Raw genomic sequence first — 12,945 nt, forward strand, 5'->3', positions numbered from 1 at the left:
TCCACCCACTTCGGCCTCCCAGAATGCTGGGATTACAGGCATGATCACTGCTTCCGGCCAGTTTTTGTTTTTAATATGAACTTGGGTTTATTTAGTAGACACACATGCATATCCTCTTGTTAAACAGTTTTTATCAGCATCTAGGCAAGGAAATTATTCCCTGACTAACTTTTCTATATATACTTTATTTTTCACTATTAGGAATAGCAATTATTGGTAACAGAGGCTTCAAAAAGCAATAGTCATTGTAAAAATAGTTGACTATTTCTCGGGGAATCTGTTTTTGGGGCTTTCTTCACTCTTGCTATTCCCACTTATATTAATATATTGCTAACTGACATTTAAGAGCTCATGGGCCATCAATCAACTCCCAGTTCTTAGGGTAGATTAAGCAATAAGTTAGGACTAAAGCATCTTCCTGATTCTTCTTCCTTGAACCAGAAATATTTGAAGGAAAAACACTAAACTCTGTTTTCTACATTAATTGGTCTTATTCTTAAACGGATTCCACTTTTAGGATGGCCTTTTTCTGAATTTATTAGAGCCTGAATTTATTAGAATAGATAAGGAACCCAAGGATAATAGTTCACTCATTTACTGGGTATGTGGTAGAGGAAGCGAAACAAACAAACTTGACCTTTGGCCTAACATTTTTAAATAAAGCTTGCATATCAAATCTTGGATTGATCATACATTTTATATTGCTCAGCATAATCCAGTACCACCCGAAAAAACAAAGTACTCATCTGCCCAAATAATTTCCTTTCATAAAATCCAACTTTATGTAGATGTTGGGGCCATAATTTTGTTTTGGGGTATTCTGTTCATTCGGACTATTTTAATAAAACTATTGATGAATTATTGTTATCTTAGATATTACCCAATATTAACTGTTCCCAGAAGATTTCATTTCCAAATGAGTTCCACATGAAGAAAAATGGCTCTTACAATTATGAATATAAAAATCTCAAATTAGTTAAGTGGTACATTCACTGAATTTAGTATAATTCAAACTTTAAAACTGGTTGTTCAGTAAGTACAGATTTGTATAGAAAAGTGCTATATTTCCAGGTTTCCCCTTTAATAGGAAATTCTTATTTAAGAAACTATCTCTAGGATAAAGTGTTTTAATACATTGGTCTTCTGATGCATCAGTGTAAACTGCCAAGGCAAAGGAAATAAAAGAGCTGTTGGTCATGTGATGGTCTCTTAGGATCACTTTGTTTTTGATGGGCCAGTAGGAGACAAGAGTCTCTCTGCCTCCCAGGCTGGAGTACAGTGGCATGATCTTGACTCACTACAGCCTCTGCCTCCTGGTTCAAGTGATTCTCCTGCCTCAGACTCCTGAGTAGCTGAGATTACAGGCATCTGCCACCGTGCATGGCTAATTTTTGTATATTTAGTAGAGACGGGGTTTCAGCGTGTTGGCCAAGCTGGTCTTGAACTCCTGGTCTCAAGTGATCCTGCCGCCTCAGCCTCCCAAAGTGCTGGGATTACAGGCGTGAGACACTGTGCCCTGCCGATGCCAGTTTTAACTGAGGGATGTTAGTGAAGCAGCCAGTTTTAACTGAGGGATGTTAGTGAAGCAGCTTGACGTTAACTGACTATAATATTACTGGCTCATTAGCATGGGTTTTGGTTGGTATTGACTTGGAGAAGAGTGTAGTTATTTGAAACTGAAGGGGAAAAAGATAATTTGAACTCTGAGTAGGACTTAAGTCTGTATTTTTTCTGTGTTTTTATAGGATTTTTTCAAAAAAGCTTTTAAAAGTAATATGTAGTTGATTCATATTTGAGTGACATCATGGAATAAATTGGATTCTTCTAATTACAGTGTTTTTTAAAATATGGTTTTTGTTTGTTTGTTTTTTCTTTTGTTTTTTGAGATGGAGTTTGCTCTTTTCGCCCAGGCTGGAGTGCAATGTTGCGATCTCAGCTCACTGCAACCTCCGCCTTCTGGGTTCAAGTGATTCTTCTGCCTCAGCCTCCCAAGTCGCTAGGATTACAGGCGCCCACCAGCACGCCGGCCTAATTTTTGTATTCTTAGTAGGGATGGGGTTTCACCATGTTGGCCAGGCTGGTCTCAAACTCCTGACCTCAGGTGATCTGCCCGCCTCAGCCTCCCAAAGTGCTGGGATTACAGGCGTGAGCCACCGCCCCCAGCCTAAAAATAAGTTTTATTTTCTCTTGAGAGAAGCAACATAAAGTCAAATAAGGCTGACACAGTTTTCATGAGATTCTAGGGAAATTTTGCATATATAACTGCTAATATTACTAAGAAGGAAATTTCTATTACTAAGAAATTTCCTTCTTAGTAATTTTAGCAGTTATATTTTATTAAACTCTATTGGTTACAGCAATACTTTTTAAACAAAATTAATTGAAGAGTATCAGATTTCAATGGATTGAATCAGATGTGTTAACCTTTTTCTAATGCTAGTACTATAAATGTTCTGTGCTGCAGTAAAGCACTAAATTGTAATATCCAAACTAAACTGACTTTAATTGGATATTATATTCATACATCGAGTTAATTTCATGTTTTATTATTTTGAACTGGCCATTCACCCATTGATAAGAAAACTCTGTCTTCCAAGAGTAAGTTACTCCAGAACCAGATAATAGAGAGAGAGGATATTGATTTTAATACATGTTAAAGTGTATTTTTTTCAAGTGAATGTTTTTTAAGGTGCAATATTATATTCAGAGACAATAGGTCTTTCAGACTATATTTCTTTTAATTAAATAATGTCACAGGTAAATAACAAAATATTCATTGTTTTAAGGGAAAAGGGCATTTGATAACATAGATAATAGAAAAAAGATTCATTTGGCTTATCAGTGTAGTCAAAGTTGTAGCCTCTGTTTTGTTTGGCTTAATGCTAATTCCTATGTGATACATAGTTCTTTTAATCAAATTCAATGTTCTAAATCCTGATTTGTGGGGCTGGGCGTGGTGGCTCACGCCTATAATTCCAGCACTGAGAAGCGTGGCGGGTGGATCACTTGAAGTCAGGAGTTTGAGATCAGCCTGGCCAACACAGTGAAACCCTGTCTCTACTAAAAAATACAAAAATTAGCCGGGTATGGTGGCGTGCGCCTGTAATCCCAGCTACTCGGGAGGTTAAGGCAGGAGAATCTCTTGAACCCGGGAGGCAGAAGTTGCAGTGAGCCGAGATCATGCCACTGCACTTCAGCCTGGGTAACAGAGCGAGACTCCGTCTCAAACAAACAAAAAAACCCTGAGTTGTATATAGTACCCTTAGAAAGGAAAAATCAAATCTCAGTGGCCCTCCAGTTTATTCAAAATAGATATTTGAATCACCACATTTTTAAAAAAGCTGTATGCATTAGATTTTTTGTTTATATTAAATACATTCAGAATGCCCATGGAAATAATTCTAGAAAATGCAAATTCACATTAACCAAACCGCAATGCCATGTTACTTAGTTGCTCACGGTGTACATTTTACTAACCAGTACAGGGTTGGTTCTTTGAGCTCAGTTTACTTTCACCAGCTATGCCACCCTGTCCCTTGTGTTGATTCAGGTCTTTCACTTCTTTTTTCTATTCAAAACCATGTAATAGCTACATATGAGTCATTTGGGTTTTACATAGACGTATATTAAATCTGTCTTGAGGATTACAGTAATACTACCTGGTGCTAAATTAATCATAAACAAAAATACAAACTGGCTACTGGGATTGTGTAGCTGATCTTGGCTGTAGTTTGGTGAACATTGGAGCTCTGGAACCTCATTGCTGGAGTTTGAATCCTGTCTCCACTACTTAGACACATCACATTGTGACAGAGATCTTTCGGCCTTTGTGTATTTCATCTCCCACCTCATAGGGTTGTTGTGTGAGAATGAAATGAAATAATATATGTAAAACACTTAGAAATGAGCCTGGCAAATAGTAAATGCGCAAATGTTAGAAGCTGTTTGTATGCATCACATTATAAATGGTAAATCCAGTTGGATCACAATGTGTGTTGTTTTTAGGTTATTAAAATGAAAAGACAAAAGTTGAAAGCTGTTATAAGGAACTTGCAAAAGCCTGAAATTATTGACTGTTGGAGACTATACATGATTGTAGAGACTATATAGACCATGGGTCAGCAAACTATAACCAGCTGTAACCTGATTCTATAAATAAAACTTTATTAGAACACAGCCATACCCATTTATTTATGTATTGCTTGTGGCTATTTTTGCATTATAGTGGCAAGTTGAGTAGTTTTGGGAGACCCAATGGCCTGCAAAGCCTAGAATATTTACTAGCAGGCCAGTCACATAAAAGCCTACTCCTGCTGTAGGCTCTAGAAGCTCTGTATGACTGTTGAGAATATTTCAATCCCTAGGTGCCTCTAGATCTCGATTTTAGAAATGATTGCCTGTGGCCTTCATAAGACGGGTGCAAATCTGAATTGCCTGTGATGTTTAAAAAATAAAACCAGATACCTTGGCTGTATGTCACACCAACTAATTTAAAATCTTTGGGAACTGGGTTTTAAAAGGACAGGTATAATTTATAAAAATTCCCAAAGAATGCTTATGCTTATTCTTGCTGACTACTGGATAATTTTCATACTGGTAATATAGTTTAATGCTCTTAAAAAAGGAAAGCCTAAGAGATTGCTTCAGAATGAAGTAATGATGGGCCCTTTGAAACCCGTGAGGCTCCAATTTGAATGCGAATGTAGTTTGTGCTTCACTGGGTTAAGAGATTAGTGTGGCCTAAATAAATGCATGGTGTTGGTTAAACTTTCACGTATATTACTAATCCTGAAACTACCTGTCTGTCTTTCTAACTGCCTCTTATATGACAGTGACTGGTTAGAGCACGTGGTGAATAGAAGATTTCATGTTTCTTTTTTTACTTAGAGATTAGTGGGCGAAGAGGGGACTGAGAAAGTTCTTTCTGTATCTGCTGTAGGAAAACTGGCTCTAGAAAAGGGGTAGGAGTGGGCCAGTGGATAGGGATTTAAACAGAACTTTTCCATAATTATACAGAAAAATATAAAAATACTGGGATCTTTCATTGCTCATAAGCTTATTCTATCTTGGAAGTAATTCCTATGTTTAATAAAAGAACTTATATAAGAAGAGGCCTAAAATGAATCAATATTTAAAACTGTAATATCTTGGATAGGAAAATTAGCTTTGAAACATTTTGTAATCATTATTAATTTTTGTCGAATTTAGAATGAATTGTCTGTTATAGAAAATGAGGTTATTGTGGTTAAGACTGACTATTTTCTTTTTTCTTTCTCTAAAAAATGAAGGCATTTCAGTAGAACCATGGAGGAGCTGGTTCATGACCTTGTCTCAGCATTAGAAGAGAGCTCAGAGCAAGCTCGAGGTGGATTTGCTGAAACAGGAGACCATTCTCGAAGTATATCTTGCCCTCTGAAACGCCAGGCAAGGAAAAGGAGAGGGAGAAAACGGAGGTCGTATAATGTGCATCACCCGTGGGAGACTGGTCACTGCTTAAGTGAAGGCTCTGATTCTAGTTTAGAAGAACCAAGCAAGGACTATAGAGAGAATCACAATAATAATAAAAAAGATCACAGTGACTCTGATGACCAAATGTTAGTAGCAAAGCGCAGGCCATCATCAAACTTAAATAATAATGTTCGAGGGAAAAGACCTCTATGGCATGAGTCTGATTTTGCTGTGGACAATGTTGGGAATAGAACTCTGCGCAGGAGGAGAAAGGTAAAACGCATGGCAGTAGATCTCCCACAGGACATCTCTAACAAACGGACAATGACCCAGCCACCTGAGGGTTGTAGAGATCAGGACATGGACAGTGATAGAGCCTACCAGTATCAAGAATTTACCAAGAACAAAGTCAAAAAAAGAAAGTTGAAAATAATCAGACAAGGACCAAAAATCCAAGATGAAGGAGTAGTTTTAGAAAGTGAGGAAACGAACCAGACCAATAAGGACAAAATGGAATGTGAAGAGCAAAAAGTCTCAGATGAGCTCATGAGTGAAAGGTGACTTTTATATTCTCTAAATATAAAAATATTTATCTCCAGTGTTTGTGGTTGAATGTTTTATATTTTAATTAATTCTATTTTAAAATAATTATAAATTGTAATAATGATAGTGATATTACTGTTTAACTATGGTTATATTTCCTTATACTTTATGATGTTTAGCACAAAGCAAAATTGCTTGTTTGATTTACAAAAAGTCTTTTGATTGGATTATAATGACTCAATTTTCAGCTGCAAGGAGAAAAGGAAATGGATTTTCAGTGGAAAAGAATGTGCTTTTGAATAACAGCACGTTTGTAACTCAGAATTGGATATATAATTATTTATATGTTTAATTATAGACCTTTAGCTTTTGGTACTTTATGGAGTGTCACAATTCATTAATCTATTCTGATTCTTGAACGTCAAAAGTTTATGCCACTTCAACATGTCTGTGGCTTGACATAAAAAATCTGGAGCTTTCTAGGAATTCTGATCACTTATGAATTTTAAAACCCAATTTATAGTCTAGAAACACCTGGTTTTGTCATTAGAAAAATAGGAAAAACAGTGGTCCTGTGGTAGTAAATCTAATCTGTCGATAATTGTTAAGTACTATTTTGACAGCATCAAAAGGTAAGTGATCATTTTTCTTTTATACTGAAATGATGAAGTGATGCTACTTGCAAGAAATGAGAATGTGTTAACACTTTTTCCTTTTAGGCATGGGTCCGCACAACCGAATGCTGAACTATGAGCCAGAAAAAAACAGTCTGTAAATATGGCCTGAGAAAGAGTAATTGATTTTTAATTTATAGGGCTGCTATCTTTTTTTTTTTTTTTTGAGATAGAGACTCACTCTGTTTCCCAGGCTGGAGTGCAAGGGTGTGATCTCAGCTCATTGCAACCTCCACTTCCTGGGTTCAGGTGATTCTCCTGCCTCAGCCTCCGGAGTAGCTGGGATTACCTGTGTGCACCACCATGCCTGGCGAATTTTTTTTGTATTTTTAGTAGAGACGGGGTTTCACCATGTTGGCCAGGCTGGTCTTCAACCCCTGACCTCAAGTGATCCACCCGCCTTGGCCTCCCAAGGGCTAGGATCATTTTAATCATGTGAATTGTGGTGCGCTATCAATCTTTTATTTGGTTTTTATTTTTTATTTTGTTTTTTTTGGGGTTTTTTTGCTTGCAAATGTGAGTGGGACCTGGTAAAAGTTTATGGAATTATCCTTTTATTAGACATGGTGTGCTAGTCATATAATTTTTCTAAAGAAATAAAAATTACTTACATTAAAAAAATGTGGCTGAGCATGGTGGCTCATGCCTTTACTCCCAGCACTTTGGTAGGCTGAGGCTGGTGGATCACCTGAGGTCAGGAGTTTGAGACCAGCCAGACAAGTATGGTGAAACCCCGTCTCTAGCAAAAATACAAAAATTAGCCGAGTGTGGTGATGTGCGCCGAGTCCCAGCTACTCAGGAGGCTGAGGCAGGAGAATTGCTTGAACCTGGGAGGCGGAGATTACAGACATCCAAGATCGCGCCACTGTGACAGAGCAAGACTCTATCTCAAAAAAAAAAAAAAGTTTCCAGAGGGCTTTGAAAAGTTTATGGTATCTGTTTTTCTTGCAAGAAAATTGTCATTCTTATATGGAAATAAGTATTATTTGTATTAGGCCATTGTGACTTAAGACCATTCAACCTTACTTGAAAGTAATTGTCTGACTCAATTACTGGGAGGGAGAGTATGTGGCAGCTGATATAACATACTCAATTCTGGATTATTCACAATTAGATTACCTGCTTTTTGGATTCATTGTGCAAGCTCCCCCCTTTTTTTTTAGTTCTGGCTTTTATTGATCTGCTTTTTTATAGGACATGTAACTGGTAATGGAAATGAGATCAAACTCCCATTTTTCATTTCTTTTCATTGTAAAAAGTATTTGAGTATCTACTAGGCATGAACAGGCTACCTAGCAGTCCACAAACAGCCCAGGTACACGTTTTCAGAGTATGTTTTTACTCTTGAATAAATGTTAAAAAATATATTTTCTCTGATTTGAAACTTATTTATAAACTATTTTCTGTTGTCACTTAAAAGTTAGGTGCAAATTCCTTCTGTGCAAAGACTGCTAAATATTTAAGGTATTTTGGTAACAAGTATAAGCGTTTTCAAGACTACTTCCAAAGCTTTCCTACTACAAAAAGCTTTATATTTCCTTGGGGTTGATTTATAAATAAGAGAAACTTCAGTTTGGGGGGCTGTGTATGTGTGTCAGATTTAACAAACATTGATGATTAACTACAATTTACTCTTCACTGGTGGCACCTGGACTAATAATGGAGACTCTGTTCTCAACAGCTGCATAGTCTGGGATAGCCAGGCAAGCAAATGATGAAAATGAAATGTGCTGAGTGGAAAGCATTAGTGAGGGAAGACTTGCTAAGGGAACTGTGCTTTAAAGCAAGTAGTAAGACTTGTTCAGGAATTGAGGAAGTCAAGAGAAGAGAGGGAAATGGCATTCATAGGTAGAGAGGGAGCAGCTTGTGCAAAGGCATGAATTGTGAAATGAAAATACATACTTTGTTTTTACCGGCAATAAAGTGGGATCAGAATTACAGCAAAAAGCATTTCTCAGAGGTCTATCTGCTATGGTAAATAGTTTGGATTTTATCATCTTATAGTCAATGGGATCAGTGAAGAATTTTTAACAGTGAAGAAACTCAAGTTGATTTACATTTTTTCAAGATAGTGTGATCTTTACAGCTGTATTTTGTTTATCTTTGACCTCCAGTCCATGCTTAAGTGGGAAGTGAATTATGATATGATAGCAGAGAGAACTAAGTATTTGAGAGTATTTGAGACCAATTTTAAGAGTTAGAATCGATGGGAGGTTGACTGACTATTTCGGAGGATGAATGAGAAAGAGGACTCTACGGAAAATATAGGAATTGAACAAATTGGGGCAAGTGATTGATATTAGTGTACATATATTTGTTCATCCAGCATATGTGGAATATATTCTCATCCAAATACCGTGTTATAAAATTCACTCTAAAAAGGTGAATCTCCAAGGAAAGGGTGTCCTTGGAGATAAGCCGTAATGACTGTCAGCTGCTGAAAATAAAAGGCTTGTTTTTATTTAAGTTCTTGTTCTGATTTATTGAACATAGAAACACGTACATAATGTACACAGAACAACTCTAGATACCAATGAGGTATCTAGAAATGTAAATCAAGAAACATGTTGTATACATGCGTGCCAACATACCTCAAAGTAGGACAAGGATCATTAAGGACTCAGAGCTGGAAGAGAGGGAATTCTGATTTCCTTATATCTTCAAGAGCTTGGACAGGTGGAAAGGGAAGAGAGTGGAGATAGGCATACCACTGGGAAAAGAACATAAACAAAAGGACCAGAGATGGGAATAAGAAGAATTTAGATGGAGGCCCATCCATAGAAAGTCTTGAAATCGAAATTTAATTCAACAAGTGTTGAAGTAATTTTAAATTTTTAAATAGAAGACTGTTCTATAATGTACATGTGTGTGTATGTGTGTGTGCATAGTTTATCAACTACTTTCTTTGAAATAGATGTAAATTTACAGAAAAGTTGTAAAGATAGTTCAGAGAGTTCATGTAAATCACATTCCCATATATCCCAAATCCACTTTCTCCTGTTGTTAATATTATGAAACAAAATTGATATATTTGTAAGTAAAGTTCATAGTTTATTAGAATTTCCTTTGCTGTTATTTAATGTCCTTTTTTGGTTTCAGAATATCACATTACTTTTAGTCAACTTGTTTTATTTTGAAAAGATGAACCTGGCTGTATGTAGAATAGATTAGAGAGGGGTAAATCTGAATTCAGATTAGAAGATCACGGTGTAGAAAAAATAGCACATCAATTCATAATGCTTTGTCTGCAAATCTGAACTCTGAAAAGCTATGAAAAACTAATTCATTTGTGGCCAAATTTAATTTGACCTGTACTTAATGTGGGTATTCATTCATTTCATTGAAAAAATATATTAATCTGTTTTATGGAGTACTATCCCAGACTCCTCCGAGGCATTTTAGAATATACCTTGCTAAAATTTGAGTAATTCAGAATTTTAAATACATTTTGCCTCAAGGGTTTCAGAAAAGGAACTGTGACCTGAGGTGTATATGAGACCCTTCATTTGAGTTGTGTTAATGGGGGGCACACAGGAAAGAGGAAAGTATCAATAGTAGTTTAGACAGTGAAATGTCAGAAAGATAGTTTCTGAGGTGATTTTAATACTCTCACATTATAGTGCATAGAAGAGCATATATATTTGTAAATAAGAAAATATGGTTGTGATGCTCTTAGAAAATATTTTTTCATTACTAATTGTACAATATAGGGAGCTTCGTACATGCACTTAATTTGGAAGAAAGCTAGAGAGAGGTCTAAATTCAGAACTCCTTGGAAGAATGTGCCTCTTAAGAAATTCCTATATTCTTCATTAATATTTATTTTTTAAGAAATCGAACAGAAACAAATTATATTCAGAAAATGTATGTGAATTTAGATCTCATCTATAATTTTAATCCTAAACTTCTCAATTTAAATATTTTAAAACAAGTTAGGATGCCTTATTAAAAAATAAGATTATGGAATTCTACATATTAATGGAAAAAGTATTTTAATTAAAAAAAAGGATGATTTCCTGATTGGTTAAAATTAAGAATTATAGTAAAAATAAAATACATGAGCATTTTTAAAGAACATCACTAAATTTTCTTTAAAAGCTAAGCCTCTCATTATTTGACCTTGTTCTCCTGGTATTTTAAACTAGACTATCATATAAGCATTACTTCTATTAGAATAGTAACAGTTTGTTTATGTTATTCAAATATCTGCTATTTGTTTTATTTGTATGTTAGATTTGACTCTGGAGCTTCTGTGGGAGCAATGAGAACCTGTGTTATTTACACATTCCCTCCTTAATATTTGTAATATTCTTCTTTTTTTTTTGCTTAAAAGTGACCTTAACTTCGATATAATGGATTATCACCGTTTTAAACTTTTTTCTTCCTTGCAAACTAATAGAGTTGTTGTGAATTCTTAAGTAATGTCTTCTCCAGAATATTTGTAAATGTGGTTATGAAAAGTAATCTCATCCTAGTCCTTTGTATTTCATGTGCTGAAGAAAGGCTTAGCCTGCTTTTGACTGAGACTTTTCCCATTTTATTGAGCAGTGGTGTTCCAGGCTCAAGCTGAATTGCATGGCATAAGAAAGGAGCAGTGAGCATTTGATGAAAGCACATAATAAAATGCATCAATTGTGTCAGCATCTCGTTGCAGTCACATCTGGCTTACTGTCAGGGTCCCATTAGATTCCTGTGGTTTTATGTGCCAAAAATAATATGCTCTGTGGTGAATGGAATTATTTTTTTTTTGATTTAAAAAAAATCATCTTATTTTCTTTCAGATCTTTGTCAGGCTTAAGTTCCATCTCTGAGCTGCCATGTCTCTTTAAAATTTTACGACTGAGAGATCAATTGTTCTTTTGATCTGTTTCTTTCTTTTTCCTTATTACAGTGATTCCAGCAGTCTCAGCAGCACTGATGCTGGATTGTTTACCAATGATGAGGGAAGACAAGGTACTGAAATGATATTTTTTTCTCTCTTTGGAAAAACTTCTTCATTCTAAAGTGGAGCTTATTACTGGTTATTTCCTAAGTTGATGACTGCAATCCATTTACCTTACACATATTACTTAGTGAAATAGGATTTAGTATCATAGCTGGTTTTTTATATGCTATGGAGGGTGTCCTGTCTTCATGACCTAAGTAATTGATTATCTCCAAAAGCTAGTATGTGGAGCTAATAATATTAAGGAAGGATTATCTTGTTTGAGAAAGCTCTAGGTACCTTTTTGATTTTCTCTCTTTTAGCAAGTTTGAAAGAAACTGGTTCTCATTCTCTAATTCCAGATGTACTTAAAACTGTTTAAGCATTCATAAAGGTGGATTTCCAAGTCATTTGTCATTTTTATTCAGCTGTGACATTTATTCATTCTATCCAGTTTGTAAGTAATTAGATGATTTTTATGAATTCAATATTGTAAACCATTAAACAGAAATGTCTTGCAACTTATATGTTTTCCATCTTTGAAACTTCCAGAAGCTTCAGTCTGTAACATGGCCGTATTTTGAAGCTATGAAAAATTTAAATAAACCTCAATAAGGGAGCAGGATTAATCCTTAATAGGATTAATTTCATTTAGTCACACCTGCTCATGATTGTTTCCCTTTTACGCTCTATACAAATCATACATACAGATACCTATCACAAATGTTTTCTTCCTTTCTTAAGAATACATTAGAGGAAGAGAGTAAATTCCAAGTGAAAAACACTAATATAAATTTTAAATTATAAATTTAGTTAATGATGTTGTAAGAAAGGGACAAAGTAGCCTCCTATACTTTTTTTCTTAGTCTGTTCATCCTTTTGGCAGTACAAAAAACATAAGTGATCATTCTTTTTTGCCTACTTGTAAACTATTTGTCCTAAATGAATAGGTACATAACTGTTTGAAAGACCATGGACTTTAAAGTTGATACTTTGCTGAAATATGTTAGAATGCTGGGGCTAAATGCGAGGGTAACCATCTTGATAATATACTTAAATTCTCATTAAAATACAGATCTTTACTCAGGATTATATTATAAATGCTGATATTGGTAATGAAATAAAATGAAATAAAAAAAGTAAAAAAATAACTTTGACAAGGCTGTCAATCTTTGATAAGTATGGAAAGGCTGAGAATGATATGCCAGCATTTATTGTGAACTTACTATGTTTCACGTTGCTAAGTGTTTTCCTTGCATTTAAGTTTTTAATTAATTTTTAAAATCCCTTTGAGATTCCCAAGTTTTTAAAATGAAGAAACTGACTCTAATAGAGTTGAAGTAACTTTCCTGATGT

General features: G+C 35.2%; 1 protein-coding gene across 6 annotated transcripts in view; it reads left to right on the forward strand.

Annotated features, from left to right (window-relative positions):
* Nucleotides 1-12,945, forward strand: part of GPATCH2 (G-patch domain containing 2) — a 198,914-nt gene that overhangs the window by 5,548 nt on the left and 180,421 nt on the right. For all 6 annotated transcript variants that reach the window (XM_001172096.8, XM_016938803.3, XM_009441501.4 and 3 more), the window contains exons 2-3: nt 5,289-6,005; nt 11,557-11,618. In XM_001172096.8, the coding sequence (XP_001172096.1) occupies nt 5,289-6,005; nt 11,557-11,618 (779 nt within the window). The remainder of the gene's footprint in view (nt 1-5,288; nt 6,006-11,556; nt 11,619-12,945) is intronic.

This window comes from Pan troglodytes, chromosome 1 (genome assembly GCF_028858775.2).
Source record: "Pan troglodytes isolate AG18354 chromosome 1, NHGRI_mPanTro3-v2.0_pri, whole genome shotgun sequence".
Classification (NCBI taxonomy): Eukaryota; Metazoa; Chordata; class Mammalia; order Primates; family Hominidae; genus Pan; species Pan troglodytes.